Source organism: Dermochelys coriacea, chromosome 10, assembly GCF_009764565.3.
Source record: "Dermochelys coriacea isolate rDerCor1 chromosome 10, rDerCor1.pri.v4, whole genome shotgun sequence".
NCBI classification, from domain to species: domain Eukaryota; kingdom Metazoa; phylum Chordata; order Testudines; family Dermochelyidae; genus Dermochelys; species Dermochelys coriacea.
Genome location: NC_050077.1, coordinates 20,129,881 through 20,156,883, shown reverse-complemented (window position 1 = coordinate 20,156,883; position 27,003 = coordinate 20,129,881). Strand labels below are relative to the sequence as shown.

General features: G+C 40.4%; 1 protein-coding gene across 2 annotated transcripts in view; it reads left to right on the top strand.

Moving 5' to 3' along the window:
• Window positions 1-26,094, top strand: part of BMERB1 (bMERB domain containing 1) — a 99,090-nt gene extending 72,996 nt beyond the window's left edge. For both annotated transcript variants that reach the window (XM_038417891.2, XM_043494128.1), the window contains exons 3-6: window positions 11,112-11,185; window positions 19,265-19,379; window positions 21,122-21,204; window positions 24,554-26,094. In XM_038417891.2, coding sequence (XP_038273819.1) covers window positions 11,112-11,185; window positions 19,265-19,379; window positions 21,122-21,204; window positions 24,554-24,666 — 385 coding nt within the window. In that variant the 3' untranslated portion in view covers window positions 24,667-26,094. The remainder of the gene's footprint in view (window positions 1-11,111; window positions 11,186-19,264; window positions 19,380-21,121; window positions 21,205-24,553) is intronic.
• Window positions 26,095-27,003: the final 909 nt, after the last annotated feature.

The following is a 27,003-nucleotide window of genomic DNA, read 5'->3' as shown; positions in this document are numbered from 1 at the left end:
CCTTCTTGTTCTTTTTTCTTTTACAATAAACCTTTAGTTTTAGTTACTAAAGGATTGGCTGGCAGCATGGTATTTTGGGTAAGATCCAAACTAAATTGACCTGGCAACATGGCTGGCTCTTTCAGGTCAGAAGAATATTTTTGTATAGTGAGCAGCATTTTTAAATAACTTCTCACTGTACTGGACCTATGTGCTGATTGGGAACCAGAGAATTGGAATGCAATAAAGAGGGCTGTGAGATTTGTTTTTTGGCTTCTTGATAACTAGTGTGCACAGTTCATGACTGGCTGGTGAGTTTAACCTCAGTGTTAATCACCAGTTTTTGGGAGAACCTGCTCTCCTTTTTGCAGCCTGCCCTGAGCTTGGCATTTTCAGTGAGGGCTACCTCAGGTATCCCGGTCACAATTTGAAGATGATTCACATGATTTGAAGATTAATCAGATAAATAAAGTTTGGGGCATTTGGATCTAAGGTTTAGGAGTAAACAGACTAATTTTGCTACTTTTGCCACCACTTGGTGCCTTAGGAACACAAAATTTTTCTTATAATGTACAGAAAAGCCACCTTAATAAAGTGTTACTGCCAGGAATATCCCTGATCCTGATTCCATTGAATCATAGAATTGTAGAAATGTAGTGCTGAAGAGACCTTGAGAGGTTATTTAGTCCATCCCCTTGTGCTGAGTAGGACTCAGGACTTGTCTGGACAAACAGCATACAGCAACCTGGAGTGTAAATCTACAGCGTACTAGAGTTTTACGCACTAAGTGGCTCTATGGATCCTGCTATCATGCACTAAAAGTTCTCTAGTGAACACCAATCTACTCTAATTTCAAAGTGGAGTAGATCAAAGCACAATAGGGTACTTTTAGTGTGGAGTGGCAGCATTCACATGGACAGCCAGTGTGCAGAACACTAGTGCACTGTAGATTTAAACCCCAGCTTGCCGTGCACTGTTTGCCTGGAGAAGCCCTCAAGTATACTTAGAACATCCCTGACAGATGTTTATCTAATCTTGTCTTAAAAACCTCCAGTGACAGGGATTCCAAAACCTCCCTTGGTAACTTATTCCAGTACTTAATGAGCCTTGTAGTTAGAAATTTTTTTCCTAATATCGAATCTAAATCTCCCTTGCTGCATATTAAGTTGATCACTTCTTGTCCTACCATCAGTGGACAGTGAGAATACCTGATCACCATCCTCTTTATAACAACTCTAACTTGAAGACTCTGATCAGGGCCCTACTCAGTCTTCTTTCTCAAGACTAAATATGCCCAGTTTTTTAACCCTTCCTCAGAGGTCATGTTTTCTAAATCTTTCATTTTTGTTGCTCTTTCCTGGACTCTCTCCAATTTGTCTACATCTTTCTTAAAGTATGTTGTTCAAAACTGAACACCATACTCCATCTGAGGCCTCACCAGTGCCAAGCAGAGTGGAACAATTACCTCTGGTGTCGTATATAAGACATTTCTATGAATACACCCCAGAATGATATTTGCCTTTGTTTATAATTGTATCACATTGTTCTCTCATGTTCAATCTGTGATCAGCTATAACCCCTAGATCCTTATCTGTGTACTACTTGCCAGTTTTCCCCATTTTGTATTTGTACATTTGAATTTTCTTTCCTCAGTACTTTGCACTTGTATTTACTGAATTTCATCCTGTAGATTTCAGACCAATTCTTCAATTTATCAAGGTCCTTTTGAATTCTAAACCTGTCCTCCAAATTGCTTTCAACCCCTCCCAGTTTGGTGTCATCTGTAAATTTTATAAGCATACTCTCCACTCCATTATCCAAGTCATTAATGAAATATTGAATAATACTGGACCCTGTCTGACAACGAACCATTGATAAGTACTCTTTGAGTACAGTTTTTCACCCAGTTTTGTACTCACTTTACAGTAATTTCATCTAAACCAAATTCCCCTAGTTTGCTTATGAGAATGTTTTACGGGACTGTGTCTAAAGTCTTATTAAAATCAAGATATATCACAACTACTGCTTCCCATCCACTAGGCCAGTAACCCTGTCCAAGAAGAAAATTAGAATGGTTTGGCAATATTTGTTCTTGTCAAATCTATGTCAGCTGTTACTTATTACCCTATGATCCTCTAGGTGCTTACAAATTGGCTGTTTAATAATTTGTTCCAGTATCTTTCCAGATATCAAAGTTAGATTTGACTGGTTAATAATTCCCTGAGTCCTCTTTGTTCCCATTTTCAAAGATAGGTGCTATGCTTGCTCTTTTCCAGTCCTCTGGAACTCACCTGTTTTCCATGAGTTCTCAAAAATAATTGCTAGTGGTTCTGAGATTGCTCTAGCTACTTCTGTAAGTACCCTAGTGTGAATTTCACCACTCCCTGCTGACTTGAATACATCTTACTTATCAAAATATTCTTTAACCCATTCTTTCCCTATTTTGGCTCATGTTCCTTCCCCCTTGTTAATATTAATTGTGTTATGCATCGGATCTCAATTAATCTTTTTAGTGAAGTATGAAGCCAAATAGGCATTAAACACCTCAGTAGGGTTGCCAACTTTCTACTTGCACAAAACCGAACACCCCTCCCCTGCTCCTCTCTGAGGCCCAGCACACTCCATCCCCCTCCCCTTTCTCTGTTGCTCACTCTCTCCCACTCTCACTCACTCGCTCATTTTCACCGGGCTGGCTCAGGGGGTTGGGGTGTGGGAGGGGGTGAGGGCTCTGGCTGGGGGTGCGGGTTCCAGGATGGGGCCAGAAATGAGAAGTTCAGGGTGAGGAAGCAGATGAGGGCTCCGGCTGGGGGTGTGGGCTCTGGGTGGGACCAGGGATGAGGGATTTGGGGTGCAAGAGGGGGCTCTGGGCTGGGGCAAGGGGTTGGTGTGTGGGAAGGGCTCTGGGCTGGGGGGTGCAGGTTCTAGGATGGGGCCAGAAATGAGAGCTTCAGGATGTGGGAGGGGGCTCCGGGCTGGGGCAGGGGATTGGGGTGTGTGGGGGGATGAGGGCTCCGAATGGGGGTGCAGGCTCTGGTGTGGGACCACGGATGAGGGATTTGGGGTGCAAGAGGAGGCTGCAGCTGGAGTGAGGGTATGCCACTGCTTCTGGGAGCCATGTGGAGCCACAGCAGACAGCCTTAGCCCCGCTGCGCCACCAACCAGACTTTTAATGGCCACCACCAGGGTCCCTTTTTGACTGGGCATTCCGGTTGAAAACCAGAGGCCTGGCAACCCTTCACCTCAGCCCTCTTGGTGTTGTCTGCTCTTATTAGCTCTCCTTCCCTGCTAAGTAGTGGGCCTACATCTGCCTTCATCTTTCTCTTGCTCTAGTGTAATTATAGTACCACTTCTTATTTCCTTCAATGTCTCTTGCTAGATATAATTCATTTTGTGCCTTAGTCTTTCTGATTTTTCTCTAAATGCATGTGCTATTCTGAAGTTGGCGGTAAAACTCCATGCCAGTCCTCAGAAAAGATTTCAGCCCAAGATAACAGAAATGCCACAGAGGACACAATTCAGGCAGCTTCAGTGGTGCTGAATTTATACTAGTTTGAATTTGTCTGAAATATATTAAATATGAAATGCAATGGCTGGGCTTTTCAAATACCCCTGCCTTCACGTCTGTCAAACATCTGTGATAATTGAATTACAATACTATTTCAAAGTACCAGTACAGTACTTTTCCCCCCAGGCTTCTTCAGGATTAGACAGTGCTTTTAACTAGAAGAGATAACCCCACTTGCTTTAATACTTGAAGTTAATCATAGGACTTTTGATTTGGAATCTGACCAGCCAGGCAGGGCTAGTCAGCAATCTGTTACATTAATTGCAGGCTCTGTGTGTTCCTGTCTGAGCGTCACCAGGTGTCAAGCTGAATAACAACATGATAAACACACACCATAATGACTCAGATAACATGTACTATATTCTCCTCTATTAAATGTTTTTTGGGAATTCATGGTTTTATAATTAGAAACTTCAGAACTCCAAGAGGGAATCTGTAATGTACTGACAGGGACAAAATTAAATAAAATAGGTCAGTCATATAACCTTTCCATATCAATACAAGAATCTCAATTAGCCTCAAGATTTAGTTAGAGATTTCATTCCCCAAAAATCTTTATTCAAGAAATCCCATTCCATGTTCCCTGTGTCTACTAATTGGCCTTAAATATAGACAACGCTAAGCTCTGCAATTCTCCTAGGCCAACCCTACCTCTCCCTCCATTCCTACTGATAGATGGGGAGAAATCATGCCACCAATCTCCCCATCATCAAAGATTTTGCAGCCAGACTGCTCCCCACTACTTCTGTGTGGATTTTTACTCCTAAATGTCCAGGTAGTTCTGCTATACTCCCTTTTTATTTCAATTATATGCTTCCTTTAGATCCCAGAAGTCTCCCTCACCAATGTCCCCTCTCTGAACTAGTGTTCAACTAATCACTTCTACTAATGATGTTTAGGGGCAAGACTACTATAAGCTCTTTCAGTAGATCCTCTGCTGATGCTAGTGTAATAATATCAGCTTATGGGTCTGCATCATCATCCATGGTGGGTTCTTCCATCTTCTAAGACTCTTATTGCAATGAGCAACTTTACTTCCCAGATAAGAATATGCCCCAGCAGAACTACAGAATGAAATAGCTGGCAAAACCAGTAAAAGGGCTGCTAAAGAGAGTGGACCCACAAAACCATCAAGTTGAAAATGTGGGTTTGCTTTTGATCTGCAAAAATGAATTCAAAAGGGCTTCAAGCAACATGAACCAATAAAGAGAGAATAAGAGAAGCTTAAGCACACTGCTACGGAGGCTCCAAGGAGACAATAGATCTATTTGGTAGCCTTCAAAGTCAGTCAATAAAATTAGCAGACACTTTCTAGATACGTTGAACTGCTAAACTTATGCCTAAATCATCGAAGAAAGTACCTGAAGGTTACTTATACAGTTCTGTTATTAACAGAAGGAAAATAAACAGGGAAGTCAGGGTTTCTGGCCACACAGAGCTTTTATGTGATAGTTTGATAAATGAGAGATAAAGTGGGTGAGGTAATATTTTTTATTGAACCAACTTCTGTTGATGAGAGAGACAAGTTTTTGAGCTACACAGAGCTCTTACTCAGATCTCGGAAAGATATTTAAAGTGTCACAGCTAAATAAAGATCAAACAGATGCCTTACCCAGACCTGAGAAACAGCTCCATGTAGCTCGAAAGCTTTTCTCTCTCACCAATAGAAGTTGGTCTAGTAAAAAATATTACCACACCCACCTTGCCTCTCCAATATCCTGAGACTGACAACAGGTCTACAATAACACTGCATAAATGCTTTGGGCCAGATTCTCAGCTGGTGCAAATCAGCTTAGCATTATTAAAGTTGGTGGAGTTATGTTGATTCATGCAAGCTGACAATATGGCTCTTCGATGTGTGGCTTTTAGTGTGAAACTGGCAGTTCAGTGTGTCTAGAGAATCCTGCTTACTTTTACTAATTTGCTTCTGTGATAATGAAAACATAGCACCACACGAAAGCTGGGTGTGATTACTGCAACTAGGATTGGGAAAGCCAAGTTGGGTACACCAAGAAACTCTTTTCCCCACCCCTCAACTCCACTCAAACTTGAACCAAAACTTTGCTGCAAACTGAAAGAGCTCAGTTAACTCTGCTTCCCTATTTCCCAATTTGCTGCATCCTTGAATTCTCAGAACCTAGCAAGGCCTGAGAGCAGAAATGGCCAAAGAAGCTGTTTTCATGGTAGAAAGAAGCAATGGAAATTACACAAGAAATCCTGTTCCTGCGGTTTCCCTGCCTGGTAATGCAGGTGGACAATTCAGATAACCATTGAATGAAAAAATGAATTAATATTGTGATAGCACTTTCTGACTGAGAATCAGAAAGCACTTTGCAAACATTAATTAATGTTTCAGAGTAGCAGCCGTGTTAGTCTGTATTCGCAAAAAAAGAAAAGGAGTACTTGTGGCACCTTAGAGACTAACAAATTTATTTGAGCATAAGCTTTCGTGAGCTACAGCTCACTTCATCCGATGCCACAAGTACTCCTTTTCTTTTTTTTATTAATTAATGTAGTTCTGTGAGTTAGGGACATATTATTATCCCCTTTTTTCAGATGAGGAAATTGTGGAACAGAGGTGGTAAGTGATTTGCCCAAGATCACATAGGAAGGCTGTGGCAGGCTGCGAATAAAACTCAGATTTGTGCCTTAACTACAAGATCTTCTTTTTTCTTAAACAATGGCTTGGTAGGGTGAAGTTTGTCACCAAGCCACTGAAATGGAACCTAATTCTGACTCTTAAGCACTACTTGGCAACATAACCACCGTTGCTCAGCAATGCTATTACCTGAAACTCTGAGATCCAAAACTTCTTAATATTTATTCCAATCTTTAAACAGTTTGCTCTTCACCCACCATTAATTATAATTAAAACTCTTTAGGACATTTTTCCCTTTAGATGATCATTACAGTTAAGGAAACAGTGGGAAACACAGAATCTGCTCAAGCTTTTATCATCTCCCCTCACCACCCAATGGAGCACAGTTCTGTATAACAGCTGGATCTTAAACTATAAGCACAGGCCTTTCTTACTCCTCTGGGAGAAACCTCACAAAAGGACTGTCAAATAATATTCAACTGTTCAACTAATGCTAAAGTAGAAAAAAATTTCAAGTACAGAATAAGCATGAATAATTTTTAAAGCTCTTTTAAGTTTTTTACAATCTTTTTGTTATCAGGAAAGTCCTCAGGCAGAATTCTACTCTCACATTTGCACAGTGGGTCTTAACTCCAGGATTCTGCACTTCCAGTAGCAGTGCTGCACAAGTATAGAGGCAGAACAAAGGAATCAAGATCTAGAATTGGATCAGGGAATAGAACTATGCTCTTCCTTGGCATAATATATTTAAAGTCAAAACATGAAAAATATTTCTTCTCTATTTCTTGTATTTCTTTACTCTTTTTTTAAAAATCATCTCTGACATCTATCTTCACCTTACACTGAGAACTGGTTAAACATGATTAAATGGAATTTCCCTTGTGGTCACTGCTTTCTGTCACTCAAGCACTGTGGAGAGCAGTGATGACTCAGGCTGTATATCAAACCAGTGGGAACTACTGCATTATGGCTCAGAGCATTCTTCTCCTAGTAAATGGATCATGGTAGGATGTATCAGTGGGCTGTGTCACTAGACCAGCTTATTGCAGGGCTCTTTAAAGCTGTAACATGTTTATAAAGTTATTTGTTCACATTTTTATTCATTATGTGCCATTTTATAGTCATGGGCAAAGATTGTCTGGTTTTAGCTTTTGAAGATATATTTTAAAATCACAAGAATGTTGATAATTCTTGCTATGCAGAATGCTATCTCTGACCATGTACAGGATTTATTGAAAGAAGCCATTAAATAACAGAAGAGGAATTATAAAAAGAGTGTCAGAAGTGCTTTAAAGTACATGCCCAGATTCATCCCTGGGGTAGCTCCACTGAAGTTACTTCAGGAATGAATTCCAAAGAGAAACACTTTATCATGCGTGTAACTCACATAGATAGCATTGCTGTGCCTAGAGCCTGTGCAGATATTTAAAGCTCAGCTCTTACAGAAACCAGACAAACTGTAATAGCTCTTCAGTTTACTGATGTCTTTACTGCAATGTATGGTGCACCAAAACTGAATGGTGCTTTAGGGGGACTGGATATCAGCCTGCAGATCAGGCTTCTTAGATAAGCTAAACAAAAACTTATATGTCTTTTCCTGTTCATCTGCCTTGTGACCTTGTGGATTTATTTGTAGGGCAATGTTACTTTTATACAAAAGCTGTAGTAATAATTAGGAGAATTAGAATGTCCTCTCAGCTGTCATGAGTGGAGGGAACTCTGCTCTGCAGAGCTGTTGGGGTGCAAAAAGGGACAATGCTTCCTCTCCTGTGTAGATTCCCCCCTCTCTGGTACACTGCAGATATTCTTCTTTCTGTCTTAGGTGTTTCGATCATTGCTGTATCCTAGCATTGACACACTGGAGCTGCATGAAGTTTATGGTACACTAGGTTTGGAGGTGGGGACCGGTCTCTCTTTTTCTCTTTCTCATTATGCCTTGCTGACTGTGTGGATTTTGAATGAGAAATCCATTGGGAGTTGGTGCTTTTGAAGCAGCATTAATTCCCACTGGGTTTTCCCTTTGGTGCTACTGCAGAGCTTGCAGTGGGGCTCTTTCCATGCAACTAGGCTGTTGGGAGAACAAGTGGAGAGAGACCAGAGCAGCTGCACATATTGAAAGGCCCTCCATGTGGTTGGCATTCCCTTCTCTTCCCAGGGGCCTGTGGGGTTGGGAGGTTGCACCCCCCAGTCTCTTCTGTAGGGCTTCTAACAGTTCCCCCCTTTGAGGGGACAATGACCTGATCCTGGCTCAGGATAAACTGATTTAGCCCTGGGGCTTCATGTTATCCTGCTTACTACACAGAGTCTGTCAGCTCTGTATTTACATCCAAACTTGTGAGTTCCCACATCCGTTTATTACACCATGTGTCTGAGGACTTAGCTCAGAGTTTACAAACAGGCACCCTGGATCTTCTTTAGCCATCTGAATACATTGGGCAGATTTTTGCTAGGCAGTATGTGGAGTAGATGAGTCACAAAGGTTGTTTCATACCGAAGAGAGGAAAGATATTAGAAGGAGCTTAGAAAGTCAGTGCAGATGGTAGGTTTAGCTTTTATCAGTCACCAAAACCCACCAGCTTGAGGAGCTGTGGCTCTGGAAAGGTCAAATTGCTCATGACATTTCAAATTCAGATGGTAACAGGGCTATTTCTGCCATGGAGAGTTATTTACTTATCTCTAAGGATCTATGAGGCAGGAATGACAAAATTCATGAATCAACAGAGATATGCTGGGAATATGTTATGTGAAGAAAGCAGGATCTGAACTGGTGGGGGGCCTTTGGCAGCCAAAGCTGTATGGGCGGCCCTAGGAGGCAGAAGTTGCAGAAGTGGTGATGGGGGCCATAACCTTCCCTCTATGGCTGGGGAAAGTACAAGAGGCCAGCACTGCCACTAAACTGAGCGATGCTGGCCAGAGAGGAGGTGTGGCCAGTAAGACCTGGGGATTAATTGATGGAGCACATCTTAGCAGGTTCTAACAACATTTGAAATCCCTTGAAAGAAACCATGAGGGTGAACAGCAATTAATATCACCCTCTGGGACTCCATTTTGGAGTGGAGGGGGTCAGACTGGCACAATGCAGAGTTGTGACCAGCGCCTCTCTGGCCCAGGTTTTCCAAATTGGGACCAGTTTATATGGTGGAAGAAGAATTTTTAAAAGAAAATATTATGGGCCAGATCCTCAGCTGGTATAAATTGACTGCACTGGAACTACACCACTTTACACCGGCTGAGGATCTGGCCTATAGACACGAGCCTGGAGGATGTGTTGCTTCCTGGCTGAGGTGCACAGGGGCATTTGGAACCGATGGGGAAAAAAGGAAGGAGGTCATAATGAAGATTATCCCACTGACACCATCTGCGAGGACAGAAACCAGAACTGAAAGGAATAGCCATTGCTCCCTTCTTACATAAGCAAAGGAGCAGGCAAGATGGAGATAAGCAAAGCAGCAATCAATATGTGATTAAGATCTTGCTTGTGACAGAAATGCCTACTTTCCCACTACTCACTTAATTCTATAGTTTGATTTTATTATCCTTTGCTCTCTCCCTGTCTGCTTTTCATATGAGCCCTCTACAGTTCTGGGCCTTCTATCACAAAGTCCCCTTGTAATTCCCTGTGCTATAATATCCTCTGTCACATTCAGAAGCCTTGACTAATAGGAATTGTGCAAAATGTAATAATAAGGATGGAGTGCATGGCAGAGATTCAGCAGAAATACAGCTGACTTGGAGAATCAACTCCTGGAACTGAAGTATGTGAAACAGGGAGTCTGTAGGTGGGTGCAGACAGAGCTAGCAACACTGATCTGGGAAAGGCACCTGAGCAGAACAGTGTATCTTAAAGGTTAACTTTTATATTCATTTTCTTCTTTGAAATGTGATTTGGAAACAGCAGCCCCAGAAACAGCCCTCAGCTGCAGTACATGAGCATAAGCACAATTCTGCTAATGAAGCTAAATCCGAATGTTAATCTAAAATGTAGTATTTTCTGGGAAGACTGCTAGATCACGATTGCTAGATCATCAACATTTGCATTGTGTTACTGCTTCTACTATGATTATGAACGCCTCCCTCTGAGGTGCTGTCAACCTAGGGTGACCAGATGTCCCGATTTTATAGGGACAGCCCCGATTTCGGGGGGCTTTTTCTTATATAGGCACCTATTTTCCCCTACACCGGATTTTTAACACTTGCCCTCTGGTCACTCTATATCAACTTCAATGGGAGCTGAGAATGCTCAGCACCTCACAGGATTGGGTCTTAGTTATGATGCATTATTCTCTACCTATTGTACTTATATGGCCTCCATTACTATACTATCTGAGCACCTCACAATCTTTATCTTCACACCACAAACACTATTATCCGCATTTTAACAGATAGGGAACTCTGGCACAGAGAGATCTTCCCAACATCACAGAAGAAGTCAATGGGAAAACAAAAAATTGAACAATGAGTTCAAGTCCTAAGTCCCAGGCTAGTAGTCTAACCACTGAACCAGTCTCTCTTTGATACTTGCACTCTCCCTTTTACCTAGTAATGCTAGCTGAACTGTAGCAATTGGGGATTGCCCTGCTTATTGCTGTAGCCCTTGACACAGTTCTACTGCTGATTTATTAAATATGCAGGTGCCCATTTTCAGAGGTAGGGTGAGCTGCAGAAAAGGAAAAAGCAGCTAATTTGACAATAAAAATATATAGATTAGATCTGCATGGTACAAAAAGCACTGATAGGAGAGGTCACCTGGTAGGGCATTATAATGGAGGTTATTTGTTCTGCAACACTGTTGAAAGGTGTCTGTGACTGATGGCAGTTTGGTACATAGGCTAAATATCCATACCTCAAGCAGATGCATGAATCCCCAAGCAAAGGGCTGCAGTACATGTTTCACAGGTGGTTTATCTGGACCTAAAAATACATGTAACAAATATGTATATTCCTGATGTGCTTTTTCTGTTTCTGCAGGATGGATGACATCCAGCTGTGCAAGGACATCATGAACCTTAAACAGGAGCTGCAGAATTTAGTAGCAATTCCAGGTAATTTCTATGCCAACCTGACAAAGTTCTTTGAAAAACAGAAACCCTTCTATGGGCCAGATACCTACAACTCCAAGCCAGGCACAATCCCTCTCACTGTCATTTCCATCCCTCTCCATATGTTTCCTGTACTTTGCTCTCTTTTCTAATGTCCTTAGTTTCTCTCAGGTTTTGTTTGGTCTTCCTTCTGCTCTCTGTTTTTCTGAAATTCTTTGCTGTATTTCATCTGTTCCTTCTGATGGCCAGGACTGTAAATATCACTCCAACAAGCTGCATTATTCCAAGATTCTTTCAGTCCCTTGAAAACCTTATGAGAACCACTGTTGACACACTATGTTGACATATTATGTGAGGGAGAGTGTGCTGAAAAATGGAAAATGTTGATAGATATGAACACCTGGGTGTGGTCTGATGAGAAATTAAACCTTGGGTATGGGTTTTTGTGTGTTTCCTAGAGATACTAATTAATTGTTGCTCCCTATAAGCCAAGCTATAACCTAAGAAAACAGCTGAAAGTATGGGGCTTTCCAGAGAGGGCTGAGGAAAAGGTCTAGTCCACGTTTACCTGAATCTTTAAGGGCCTGATCCTAAATTCTCAACAACGTCATTGCTCCAAGCATGTGTAGAATCCTCCTTAGGCGCAGTCCTGGAGTTCTTACTCAGTAAAAACTCCCACTGGAATCAATTGATAACTTTGTTTTAGTAAGGACTTAACTGGTTGGCCTCCTTGTTATTTTAGCTCAGCTACTCCTCCTGTTACTTTGCAAAATACTGAGCCACCATCTTATTCCAGAAAAGGAACCTAGGGCTTGACCCTACAAGCAATTACTTCTGTGATAAGCCCTCGGTATGCTCTGTTGACTCCAGTGTGTCTGTGACCAAAAGCAGAATTTGGCCTGTTCCCACTGATTTTACTGTAAACCCCATCTTATCAAATACATGCCAACCCTTCAATTCCTCACTGGATCCTGACTATACATTCTGTAAATCTGCAAAAAGAAAAGGAGTATTTGTGGCACCTTAGAGACTAACAAATTTATTTGAGCATAAGCTTTTGTGAGCTACACTTATGAAGTGAGCTGTACCTCATGAAAGCTTTTGTTCAAATAAATTTGTTAGTCTCTAAGGTACCACAAATACTCCTTTTCTTTTTGCGGATACAGACTAACACGGCTGCTACTCTGTATTCTGTGAATCTGTTAGTCAACGTAGTGTTGCTCAGCAGCTGAGAGTGGGGGTGGGGAGTATGTTATTTTTACCACCTTTTCAACAACCTTTATTCATTCTCTAATAAACTTTTTTTAAAGGATTGTGCAATTGCTGACATAAGCATGAGTGCAAAATCAATGCCACACTCACACAGAGCCAAAGAACCTGAAATACTCTTTGCCTATTCCTAGTCACTGATCTTTTACTTCACAATGAAATCTTTGCAGTGTTTACCTCTCTCTCCCCATGAATCTACTGTAGGCAGAGGTGATCTGGTTGCTGAGGGGGATGGCAAAGGCCAGAAAATGAGATTAGTTCCACTGCAGTACATGGGAACTATTAGAAGGGTGCGGGTTTACCAGAACATGGCTACTCTTCTTTTAATAAAGTAATGAAATGGCCTTGTATCATTCAGATGAACATAATTTTGTCTGGGGCAGAACTTTGGCGAAGAAGTTATAATTAGATATGAAATCTTCCTTGAGTCTTTCACAAGGAACAATACAGCCCACCTAGAATGGCTTAAATAAATATTAACAACCTCAGGGGGAGCTGAATCTCATGTTTGCATTTTCATTCAATCTTAAATAAAAACATAGTAATGATAATTAGGATTGTGTCCAGTGGATACTAGAACTCAATGAAGCAAACCGTTCCTATAATGACATGAGATATTTTAATAAGAATAATGTGTGCGTTGACTGAGATGTTTTCTTTACCATAGCAATTTGTCCTGTTAACCCCATGCTGTACTATTAATGCAGCAGATTTGCTTTCCCTTGGCAGGCTCTGGGATAAGGCATCAATGTATTCATGACCCTGTGAACACTGGATATAGATTCCACAGTAAGGTTCCCTAAGTAAGTTCTGCAGCATAGTGTAATGCCATGTTCCTGTGTGGGTCATCAGTAGAGGGGACTGAACATAAGACTTCTGCATCTAAATATATGAGTGTCTACTGCCAACACTAAAAGACTAATCTTTGTCAGCCAAGATTGTAGCAGGCTTCCATATGTGCACTAGACACCACTAGAAGGAGACCGAGTGCCACACTGAGTGAGGGCAGGTTACAACAGCCTTGTTGAATTCAGCAATGAGCTGGAAACTCTGAGGAAGGGTGAAATGCCTAGAAACACATTAAGAAAATTAGCCTTTTAATTTTTTAATCAAATTATATGCAACAGTATAAAATTGATACTGCAGTCAGAATAGTTTTAAATCAGCCTTGCACTCACTTTGTACAGGTGGAAATGACTTGGCAAGGTGCAAGGTCACAGAGAATCAGGGTTGAGAGGAAAAATCTTGCCCCCTTGTGTGCCTGCTGAAAGTGGAGTTGTCTGGAACTCAGTAGCCCATCTTGATTTACAGAGCATAATTGTAATCCTGAATGGGGGGTTCTGGCAGCACAAAATCTCCCCTAAGTGGAGAGAGAGGTTTCCTCCCCCTTTGAACTCAATCTCTTGGTCCCTTAGTGTCGGGGATATTTTGGAGTAGGAAAGGTGTGGCTGGCACACACACTGCAACTATCCTTGCTGATGTAATGCACACTGGTGGGGTGGTGGAGGTGTTACACAAGAGCTCTACTTAGAATACGATTGAGGTTGCTCTAAGTTTTATTAGACTGAAATGGTTCCCTGACTGTCCCCAGGATCATATGTGTGAGGGGAAGGAGAGGTAGCAGAAAGTCATTGTTGCCAAGTACATCCCCAGTCTGCCAAGCACTACTGTGGTACACCTGGGATTTTGGCCACTCAGGCAATGCTTATATGAGAGGTGGAGGAAGAGAAAGGTTTGCAGTGCCAGCAAAAAACAATTTTTTAAAATTGAGCTGGTTTGCTGAGGGACACACTTTAAACACTGTCTTACGAAAGCTGCTGCTCCCATTTTAAGCACCTAGGGCCTAAGCATAAGTTATTAAAAACTCTTAAATAGACTTCCAGAAAAACACTGATTCACAATTGTTGCTTATTTGTACAAACCTGCCTCATACAAGCCAATAAGTACAACAATGCCAGAAGTATGTACAGGGCCTATAGTACCTTTCGTCCTTATATTTTTCCACCTATCACTGTGAGAAAAACTTCACAGCTAGCAAACAAGGTAAAAGAAGAAAAAACCTTGCCAGAAATGAAACAGCAGGTCAGTCATAAAATAGGAAGCTGATCATATCTACATTTTCCGCTTTCGAGCCCGAGAGACAAATAGCAGCATTTCTCAGTGGGATAAGAAACTTTCCACATTTCATGTTTCTTCTTCTTTTTCTTCTTGACATTATCTCAGCTACTTTTGCGCCAAACAATTCCTCCAATTTTTTGCTAACACATGTATGGGATGAATAGTACCCAATGGAGAATAATTCAAGCAGAGCTTATTTTAAGGTAACCTTTGCAAAGGATTGTGAATGCTGCATGGATAACAAATAAGAATGACCTATTCTTACTTGTGTTCCTGTAGCCAAACCTCTCATTTAAAGTTCTGTTTACTTATACTTAGGATTACGTTTTCCTAGAAACACCCTCCCACAGCTTAAATTACAAAATATTAATTAAGTAAAGTTTAATAAACAGTAGTTCTTTCTTAGACCTTAGCACACTGTGAACAATGTACCACTCAGCAATCCTTTCTCAGAGTCATATTTGCATATTTATCTATTCAGCATTTATTTCCAGCAGTGCCAGCTGTTGGCAAATTCACTACAGAATATTTGAGTATTAAGAGCAGGCAATGGGATTAATAAATATAGGACTGTTGGCCTTTGCACAGAACTAAATGCTAGCGCTGGGATTTTCCCAGCCTAGAGAAACATGGACTAAAGCAATTGTCATGCTTTTCATGTATATTTTGACTGTGCTGTGTATGGGCCAGCTCCTGCTCCCATTGGTTTCTATGGACATAGTTGCATTGACTTAAATGGGAACAGGAGCAGGCTTTTAGTAAAAGGAGATAGCTGAATAAGGACTGTAGGACCCAGCCCTAACACTCAATCTGCATTTACTTGTCAGCAGATCCCCAAAAGGGTGGGGTGGGGGGGACAATCTGCATGTGAGCTTGCCCCCCACAGCCCTCTCCCCTTTCACATCTGGCCTTCCATAAGTGGATCCATGTGTTCTGATCCCACTGATGGCTCTTCACCTGGAGATAGAGAAGATGGTGGTGTTGTAACAACCGAAGCATAGCAGGCCTGCTCTAGTGATGAGTCCAAGTGACGAAAATGGATGGAAGCTTATGAATGGTTCAGTCATCTGTATTAACAAATGGTGATGAAAAAAGGTAACAAAAGTCCAACTGCGACTGTTACATAAGATTGTTTATAAAAAAATTAGTAAAAGTGAAAAACAGAAAGACTAAGTTAGTCTAACCAAAAGGCCTTTACTGATATAATTCAAAGACTGTGTTGAGACCATATCTGGTAAACAAGAAAAGTGTTGTATTGGAAGTTAATGGACTTTATGTGATATTTCAGAAGTTAGGTCTGATGGTGAACAAATAATGAGAGGATGGACTATTCTGCCCATTAACTCCCTTTTCAGAGCTCTTAAAAAGAGACTTTTGGGGCTGAGGACATGTGAACTGGCAGGAAATTCCTGGAGGAGGGAAAAGGCCTATAGGTCTCCATCTCACTCCCCTCCAGGGACTTGGTCTTTCACCTGTGGCCCCAGAAGGTTACCACATCATCTTCAAGTCCAGACCTTGGCATTTCCTCAGGGTCACATGGTCATCACCACTCCATAAACCAGAGACATGTGAGATCCTGATTATTTCCCCTTCACTTATGTGTTCCCCTTTCTTCCCCACTCTTTTCCGCCTATCTTCTCACTCTCTTGGCTTTCCATCTGATTTGATCTTGAGGTCAATTGTAGCACATGGCACCAGCATAATCAGATGAGACGCCCATCCAGCTCTAGCCAGCTCTGCCCAGCCTGAGATAGACCAGTAGGAGAGGGGCCAAGTCAACCAGATGACACCCCAGACTAGGAAATAAGATAGAGCTCAGAGCAGTGCTGTTGTGGCAGACTTGCCAGTCCAAAGCATCTGTCTGTGACTGACCTGCTGCTGGGAATTCTCCATCAACAAAAGCTGTATTTTCTCCACCTTTACTGTCCTGTTTCTTCTTCCCCTCCTGTCTGTTGGTCAAAAGCAGGAAAAATGACCATCCTTAACAATGCTGTTTAATGTTGGACACTGACAGAGTCAACACTGCTGACTCTTCGGGCCCATTTATTCCAAACTGATGTAACAGTGGCGTAGTGGCGGCTGCTCTGTACCTTCCATGATGGGAGAAGGAGGCTCATTGCAGCATGGTCCAGCAGTCGTCAGTTTTAAATATCCTCTCTTATTTCTGCTGCACATGTTAAGATTAAGCATTCATTGACATTATGCCCAAGTATTCCGCCATCCCATGCCCATTTTAGGTAACAATGAGGAATCTTTGAAGCACTGACAGAATTTGATGATAACATGCACACTTAATTTTTTGAGTAAAAAATATTATTTTCATAAAAAAATAAAAATACTTCTCGTGAAAAACCAAGTAGCCTTGTTGTGCATTACAAATTGTTTATTTCCTCTTTCACTGGCAAACCGTAATTTACAGTTCTCCAAGGAATAATGATTTTCCAGGCTCAGATTTACAGAATTTCATTATCTCTGAAAACCAACTTTCAAAATGCCTGTACCCCATTTTTTAAAGATGTGGATTTATTGCAGAAATTTCCAATGGGAAATGCAGCTGGAGCCCTTAGGCAAATCATTAAGCTGTAATAAACAACTCTTTTCAAATGTCTGGATTTTTTAGAAGTATTAGGAGCTCTTATTAATTTGGTCAATGAACAAGATATATTGAATGCATCACACTGTAGATGTATCCCAGGGACTTTCGATGTTTCTCTAAGCTCAGTTCCACAACTCCACGACTGAAAACAAAAATTCTTGATTTAATGTGAAGCTTTGTTTTCTGCTCATAAAAACTTTGAATTCTTTAAGGAAATATATTGGCTAGAATTAGCTTCTAGCTTTCCCATCACTGTTCCACTTGCTCAGTTTTAGCCTTAGGGAGTTTTGTCTTAACTATATTTGTTTTATACCTTTGAACTCTCTCTCTCCTAAGCCCTCATATTTACAAGAATTTTAGCATGTGACAGCCAAATCTATCCTTCAACAGAAACCATCATTTTCAGACAATCTAGTCATGATAAATTGGCTCTGTTTTTGTCTGATTAATTAGGACAATATTGATTACACTGACTTTGAAATTTGGGTAAAAAACAGTTTTATTTAGCTCCACTATAATGGAATAATTCTAGTGCCTGACTTTTATAAGAATTGATGTTTTGCTGCTGCTGTGTGTACCAAATTACAATGGGAGAGGCAGAGATGTCACATAGGTTGCTCCATCTTATCTGAGGCCTGATCACATTCCCATATTAAGTGAATGGGAGTTTTGCCATTATTCTAATAGAACTGTGCCCTTACTGAAAAATGATCTTCTTAAGGAGATTAGGAAAATAAACTCTAAATGGTGCCATGGATGGATTTCTAGATTGAAAATTTAGCAAAGGTTTTGAACTAATGAATGTTTTATTATAAATATCACAGTACAGCTATTGTGCTAGGCACTGTGCAAACATGCATCAAGAGACGGTCCCTGCCTTGAAGGGCTTACAATTTACATAGAAAAGACAAGTGGCAGGGGAAATAGAGATACAGTGGCTTGAGCTGGTCATGAATTTTCTATTGGAATGATTTTCCAACAGAAAATGGCCTTTTTGTAAGACTGAAATTTTTCATTTTGCCAAAAGATTTCAATTTTGCAGAAAATTTTATTTTCCATTAGGAAAATTGAAATGATGGCTCCTCATCTGTCCACCTGGAAGCTCTTGTCAATTTCACTTTCTGCCTCAGGAAAAGGCCCGGTGGAGAGCCTGGGAGCTCAGCCTCTGGCAGCTGTCTTGAAGGCTCTTGTCAATTTCTCTTTCTGCCTGCAGGGGGAAAGTGAAGTTACTAAGAGCCTTTCAGGGAGGTACCCAAAAAATTCCCCTGTAATTGTCCCCAAACGATATTTTTCTGGAAATCCCTTCCCATGAAAATTTTGCACTTGTAATTTTTCGTCCTGATTTGGGAAACATGGAAAAACATGTTTTTTAAAACATGAAGATTTTCACAGAGGGGGATTTCTGTTTTCTGGCGAGTCATAACAATGACTTATCTAACACCACATTGCAGCTCAGTGGCAGTGCTGGTAGCAGAACTCATACCTCCTGATACCCAATCCAGTGTCCTAGTGGCAGGACAGCTGATGAGCTGTGGCTGGAATAGGTGCTGGAGCAGGAGCAAGCACAGACCAAAGCCAGTCAGAAACAAGAGCAATCTGGAGCGGAAGCAGTCTGTCAGTATAAACAGGTAGCAGGGAGCATCCCCAACAAGGTAGCATCATTGGACTGCAGTGCCTTGCTTTCATTAGGAACCTATATACCTGCCTTGGGGTCACCTTTCTAGATCCTGGCTTATGGATTGGCTGGCCTTTAAGACTTGCCAATTATTATCTCAAATGAACACAAGAACATAATTTACTGATTAACTTTGTATATTTGCACTGAAAAAAATGTTTACCTTTCTTACTATATGCATTCACTCCTGACCCTCTCTGTAAAGAGTGGATTGTTTTTGCATTGGGTTTCAGGAGAAGCAAGGAAGAATTTTTACCAAATAATAAAATGTTGCAAATATTATGGCCTGGAAAACTATGACCCTGAATCATGCCCTGCTCTCACCTACTGTAAATCTGGACAAAGGCCATTGACTTTCTTTGATCAAGTGTTGTTAGAAATCTGAGTACGTAACCCTTGTCTTATTCTTTCTGTTTTTTATCAGAAAAAGAAAAAACAAAAATGCAGAAACAAAGAGAGGATGAATTGATTCAGAAGATCCATAAACTGGTGCAAAAAAGAGATTTTCTTGTAGATGATGCAGAAGTGGAGAGATTAAGGTAAGGACTGAAAGTGCCTGAATTTGTTTCAGAGACTTGGCAAGCCCATCACTGTAGTTAATTCACCTTCCTGAGAGGCAGAAGCAGAAGAATTCTTCCATCGACCTAGTGCTGTCTACACTGAGGGTTAGGTTGACTTAACTATGTTGCTCAGAAGTGTGGGTTTTCACACCCCTGGATGATGTAGCTGTGTTGACTTAACTTTTGAGTGTAGACCTGGCCTTAGATGGGGGAAGTAAACTTGGAAGAAAATTCTAACAAAAAATGATTTTCAAACATGTATAAATTGGCCTTTGCACATACATAGTGCTCATGTTATCATCATCAATTATTTATATTATTGTAATGCACAGAAGCTCCAACCAAAATTGACAAGTTATAAACATGGTAATAACAGTTTGAGACCCAAGGAGCTTAAAGTCTAAGTAGATCAGACAGGCAACGGGTGGGAAGGAAAAGAGAGGGGAAGAGATTTGCCCAAAATCAAACAGGAGATCAGCAGCTGAGCTGAGAATAGAGCCCTGACTCCTAGGCCTGGTTTAAGCTGAAAAGCTACATTGCTCAGGGTATGAAAAATCCATGCCTCCAAGTGACATAGTTAAGTCGACCCAACCCCTAGTGTAGACAGTGCTAAATCAACCTAGCTACTGCCTCTCAGGGAGGTGGATTACCTATGTCAACAGGAGAGTCTAGATAGTGTCTTCTCTGAAGCGCAATAGGAGTGCAGCTGCAGCTGTGCAACTGAAGCATTTCAACTGCTGATAAGCCCTTAGTTCTGTGTATGAAGCATAAAGCATCATTTGTAACCAGAGAATATAAAGGCCTCAAAAAAGCCATTCTGCTAGACTACTGAAAATACACACAATACAGTTGGAAATGCATTAGTGCTCTCTATTGCTCACTTGCAACCTTTATTGGTACTTCTACTTTAATGTATCTGTAGCTAATGAATCTGTTTTTCTACACTAAACTGAAATAATTCTTAATCAATATGTACTTTAATATCAAAAAAATGGAACAACAAAAATTCCATGAATGCTAAAGATTAGCAAAGCGACGTTAATTTCCTGAGGGCCTGATCCTGCCATCCTCACACAACCACAACACTAGTTGACTTCAATGAGAGTTCTGACAGCATGAGACAATAAAATCAAAATCTTCACTTAGATAGGCTTTTAAACAGAGAGCATTATAGCACATCATAATGTTCCTTTGCTATTTTTTCTAGAAGGAGCCTGGTTTAGTGGTTAGAAGATGGGAACTGGGATTATGGACCATTGGGTTTGGTTTTTAGTTTTGACACTGATTCGCTGTGTGATCTTATCAAGCCATTTAACTTCTTTATGCCTTGGTTTTCCTATTGGCATAGGCCCTGATTCATCAAAGCCTGTGCTTAACTGAAGTGCTTTGCTGAATGAGGGGCATAGTGGGACTAATACTTGCCTGTCTCTCAAGGTTAAGTAGTGAGCACTAGAATAAAATCCCAGCCACATTGAAGACAATGGGAGTTTTGCCACTGACTTCAATAGGGCCAGGATTTCTCTCTCAATTCATTAAGTTTCTAATGAGCTTTGAGATCTTTAGATGAAAAGTGCTAAATAAGTGCAAAGAAGCATTACTACTATTAATAAGATTCTTATGGCTCTTGCCTTAACTAAGAGAAACAGCCCCTTGTGTAATGTAGAAATCTCTGCTTTTTCTTCTACAACCTTTTTTTTTTCCCCCTCTTTTTGCACCAACAGAGAACAAGAGGAAGACAAGGAGATGGCTGAATTCCTTCGGATCAAGTTAAAACCCTTAGACAAAGTAACACGATCTCCTGCCAGTGAGTTTAACATTTAAAAACAAATGGGAAAGAAAAAAAATCTTTGAAAAACTCTGGCAAGGAAGGGGATAGATTTTCAAAGGTACAGAGGCAGCTAGACACCCAACTCCCACTGAAAGTCAATGAGAGGTGGGCTCTTGCTCCCACTTGTGTCTCTGAAAATCTCCCCAAAAATGCTTAGACCAAAATGGACTAATATAAAAATATAAAATCCCCCCCACCCAAAAAAAAAAAACCCAACAACACAAAATGCCAGCTTCTGTTTCTAGCCATTTTGGATGAGATTTTGAAAACCAACTAGCGAACTTGGATTTCCAATTCTCATCAACATTAAATCCAAATGTGCTAGGTGGCTTTGCAAATCTCAGTTTTAAACTGTTGCATATTTTAGTAATGTGTATGTGTGTGATCTTCCACAGCCTGTAGTTTGTGTCCTTACTTACCTCTCTTGATAGCAAAAAGAGCGTGTTTTTCAATCATGTTAGTTCAATCAATTTAGCTTAACATGATTTTAAAAAATCTGGTTAAAATGCAGATTAATGTGCTTGAATACATTTTATCTGGCTGCGTTTCCACCTACAAGGAGTCTAGAATTTTAACTACAGGGAGCACGATTTCCTGTGTGATAGTGACAGTAGTCTATATCTTAATGATGGTTAACTTGGCTTTTCAGTCACGTAAAGCCAACTTGCTTGAGCTAACACAATTGAAAGATCCACCCTTTTGTCTATCAAGGCAGGAACTACGAAGGTTGGCAGGTATCTTGAAAGGCTTATAGTAGTGTAGTAGGGATATGGGTGTAATATGCTACAGGTTTCTAGACAGGACTTTGGAACAACCAAAGAAGGGACTGTTATCAGAGAAGTCTTCCTGGGCTTTACGTAAAGCCCAGTGCATGCTGGAGCAGGATGTTCCGAGTTTAGAACCCAGTCCTACTTCCATTCAGGTCAATTGCAAAACTGGAGCACATCAGTGGATTAGTCCAAGGATAGATGAGTGAAGCCCTTTCCAGATTTACTTACCCCTTTGTTAAGAAACTCCCTAAAGCTGCATTTGTCTCATGTACTTCCCGGGATTAAACTTGTTTAATCTAACCCTGCTCTTTACTCTTACTACAGAGACAAGGTGGGTGCGGTAATATCTTTTATTGGACCAGCTTCTGTTGGCGAAAGAGACAAGCTTTCAAGCTACACAGGGCTCTTCGTCTGAACCTGATGAAGAGCCCTGTGTATCTTGAATGCTTGTCTCCTTCACCAACAGAAGTTGGTCCAATAAAAGATATTACCTCACCCACCTTGTCTCTACATGGATACAACACTGCAAACTTTAGTCTTACTGTCCGGTGTACACTACCTTTACCACCATATATCTGCTTATCTAGGGTATGTTTGCCTTTTGTTATATTTCCAGAGATGTATGTTAGTTTATCTTCTGCCATAAGCAATGGCTGATTTTCCTATTCTGCAGTAGTTGTCTTTACTCTCTTCATGATTTTCTGACAAGATTCTGACATATACTTGGAGAGTGACCATGACTTTAAACTTATCATATGGTTCTTTTAAGAAGGTGTGGATTACAACCCACATGTGTTAATGCTATTTGTTTTTTTCCCCCACACCTGGTTTCTATATTTGTAGCTGTCCAAAGTATATACATTTTCCCTACACTTGGATAGGTTTTGTTTCCCTACCTGCTGTCCATTAAATCCCTATAGGAAAAACACTTTTAATATGTTCTTAACTTTAAACCTATTCAAGTTCCATTGACTTAAATGCACATGCTTAAGTGCTTTGCTGAATTAAGGCCTTATTCAGTAGAATTATGTCAAAAGGGTGAACCTCCAATTTTTCCAGATAGCTGCATTCTTACTCTCTTAGATAAACTCAACCAGGGACCCATCAGTTCTATAGTTCATGTTTGTTTTAATCTTTACTTTCAATTAGGAAGAAAAGGTCCCCAAATCTTAACAGAGAGATGTCTGCAAAGGCCAACTGCCCACTATATCATGCTATACAGCATTTTTATCTTATTTTCATCAATAGGAAAAGATTATTTCTCTTTATTAATTGGATATTATGTAAAGAGGAACTGGAGTAAACTGTGAAGGTTTTGACTGTCTGAGTGTCTGACAAACCATATAAGTTGGGAACCATCATTGCCTATATAAACCACATAGGCAAGATATGAATGAGAGATTTAATTACTGAGAAGTCTGGCTATTTTAAAATGTACCATAGTTTCAATGGGAATACAATAAATCAGGTGATTTATTACAGCCAGCCACTGATGCTCTTCCTGAGTCCAACAAAAGGAAAGTGCTGTATATGAACATTCCAAATCCACAGACTCTCCCACTAGCCCAAGATTTATCCCTTCTCAGCATCCTGGCTTATTATACATTGGGAGATATAGAGGATAACATTGATCGATATTGTGACATTCAGGTCCATACAGAGAATTCAAAATACCATGATATTTATGGTAGTCAGTACATAGGTCTGATACATATCCACAGTACATGGGTCTGATACAAGAAGCTGACTTTGTGTGGAAGGGGACTGGCAATGGAATATAAAGCCTTTTTGCCTTTAGAGTTAATTTGAATTTGGCACAGGCAGTTAGTGGCTGAAAGCTAGTCCCATCTGATGACCATTTGTTGGACAAAGCAAAATGAGGTTCTCCACAAAACTTGTACTGGGCATCACAAAACCACTAGCACAACTGGTACCAAACTCATAACAAAGGTATCAGTCTCTGCGGGCTGAATGGATCAGGGAACTTAGTCAGTGGAGTTATACTCATTTACATCCACTGAGGAGTTGACCCTCCCACACTAATCTGTCTGGGGACCAAGGCACTTGGACAGAGCAGTGAGGGGAACTTACAGTAGGGTAATAAGTGGGCTGCAGCAGTGTAACAGAACACTTCAGTCTCCAGGGCTGCCAGATAGTATCCACTGATTCCTTGGACTCCTTCTCAGAGTAGTGGGTGTTGTCTGTGGTTCCCTGCTTGGTTTCCCTTTCTTGTTTCCCTTTCCTTGTTCCTACCTTCATTTTAACATATGTACCCTAAATCCCCCCTTTTCAGTTTGATGTCTGGATTCTCTCTCACCTAGTAGTGATGTCTGCTCTCTCACCTAAGTGCAGGCCTTCTGTTCCTTTGGTGGGTTCAGTCATCACATAGGCTGGTATCTTTCAACATCACTAAGAACATTGTTCAAAGAATGTAAAATAAACTCTGTCTAGAAGGTAGGCCTAGGTGTTACTGCAGGATACTGTGTACTGAAAGCAGAAGGAAATAGTTTGGTCTAACTCTAGGTTTTAATGGTGTCCTGTTCTGAATGTCACAGGTACCCCAGCAGAAAAGAAGGCAGAACCTCCTCCAAGCAAGCCTACCGTTGCCAAAGCAGGAATAGCTATTATTAAAGATTGTTGTGGGGCCACGCAATGCAACATCATGTAGCTCCAGTCTCTCTACCAAGTCTATCTGTCTTTTTTTCAAATGCTTTCATTGGATAAAACTGTAAGGTGAAGGGATTTTAAAGCATCCTGACAGTCGAATCAAGAAATACTGTAAACATTACAGTAATGTACTGAATGTACCAATGGTGAATCCTTCACTTTTGCATGGATCACTCAATGCGCATGCTTAAAATAAAGGAATATATATAGCAGCTGTCCAATGACCAGAACAGATAGGTAAAAATAGCTGAAAAGACAAATACAACTCTGGCAAAAGTGAATTAGAAAAGTGTATATTTTACCAAATAATGTTTAAAATAGCAGTTTTAAAAATTCAGCACTTTGTAGGATTTGTTATACACCTTTTTCCCTTGGCAAATTTCATTCAAACACATGCCACCGTCTGAATATAAAAATGTCCTGTCTTGGCTATTTTTCAAAATGAAACCTTAGAGTAGTGATACTGTATATAAGTGCAACCGATAGATGAAGCAAATTTAGTACTACCATTGTTGCACAAAATATTTATTGAACTAGTACGACATTTGACTACTTTGCTATTTAGTTTCATTTTCAATTCTTCACAGGGAACAGATAACAACAAAGATCCTGCTCATTGGCTTGTATTTTATTATGGCATTTCAGTGCCCCTGTGGTCAAATGTCCTTTGTCACTTTTAAATAACCCAATTCAAATAGAGATTACCTGTCCATTTGGATATTGGTTTCTGCTAAATTCGTAGCAGGCACAACTATAGTTTTTGGTGTAAATTCAAACACTGCATCATTTATTGGCTTGCAAGCCCTCCACCTTGCAGAGATGCAATAATACTGAGAGTGCAGCCAACTATTAAAACCACAACTAAATGTACTATGAGATTATGTATCACAGGCTAAATAGGTTGTTGTCCAGAAGGGGAGAAAAACATGAAGGCAGCAGGATCATTTAAACTTATGAAGCAGGGTGCTGAAAAGGGCGATTACTCAGATTCTTAATGGTCATGGGAAACATTAGCTGTCAAGTATTATAAAAAGACAATACATCCCCAAATTCTGTCTTCAAGATTAAAAATAATAAACATAAAAGGTGAAGTTTTCGGTACTAAAAATATAGCAGTACCTAAAAAAGTGGTTTTGAAACAAGGGAAAAACAATTAGGTCTGATACATCTATGTTTCACATTTCAATTGGTATGCAGATGAAACACATGTAAAATATAGTTGTCCCTTTACTAGCTGTCGGTAAGATGGTGCATCTGTGTGACTAGTATATCATATGTTTCGGTGAATGTTGTGATGGGTGTAAGTAGTTAAATGAAGATGTTCTGATGTGAAAACATTGTGCTTTAAAAAAAAAAAAAAAGATGGTGGAACGTGCCTAAAAGAAAAAAGTTTTTCAAGCTGAACAACCATTTCTTAATGCTGGATAAGCAGAACACTACATATAAACCCACAGGAAATAATAGTTACAGCAGGGGAAGCCAATAACAATATCAGCAAGTTATGTAACTAAAGGTTAAACATTTCTGAAAGAGTTGAAGCAGTGTCTAGTTCAGATTCAGGGATTAAACATTCAAAGTAGTATATATCATTATACAAAAACCAAACTGCCTGAGCTGTATTGATCCAATATGTAGCATTTGCATCTCTAAACAACCTGTTTCGCTGTCACAGACTCCTTTTAAGAACCATACTACAAGAAGAATAAAGAGCAGCAGAGGAGCTGGCATAAGAAACAAAGAACATATGTTACTGCAAAATGTTCCTTAGGGATCAGAAATAAGGGAGAAGAAAATATTAAAGTTTTCCTCAAGACACCAGCAGCACTTTAATATTTAATCAAAGTACTATATGGATGTGCATGTGTGCTGACATATAGCTTCACATTCACCTCTGGTGCTGTCAGAATTTGGTGTACCCAGATTTGGGTCAGGCTGGTTGCAGGGTCAGTATAAAATGTGCATCAAAGCAGGGAATTGTTTATAATCTGAATAAACTTTAAGGAAAATGCACAAGAAAAAAAAATCAACCAGATTGTGGACAATCAAATAACCCCCCTGAAGTTTCTGATACCTTCTCATTGCTTTGGACCAGTCCGTTATTCTCTATCACATGTAATGTCTTAACAGAAATATTGGATGGTTGTATATTATTAACAGGAGTGTGGAAGGATGTAGGTAGTGTTAGGAGTGGGACTTCCTCAGGAAGTGTCAATTTTAAGGTCTGAAAGAGGAATTAGATATTTAATACACCTCTTTGTGTATACTGGTGAATCAGGAAAGCTGGGTGTCCTGAATAATAGACTAATCACAAGGCTGCAGCTGATAGAGGGAGAGCGAT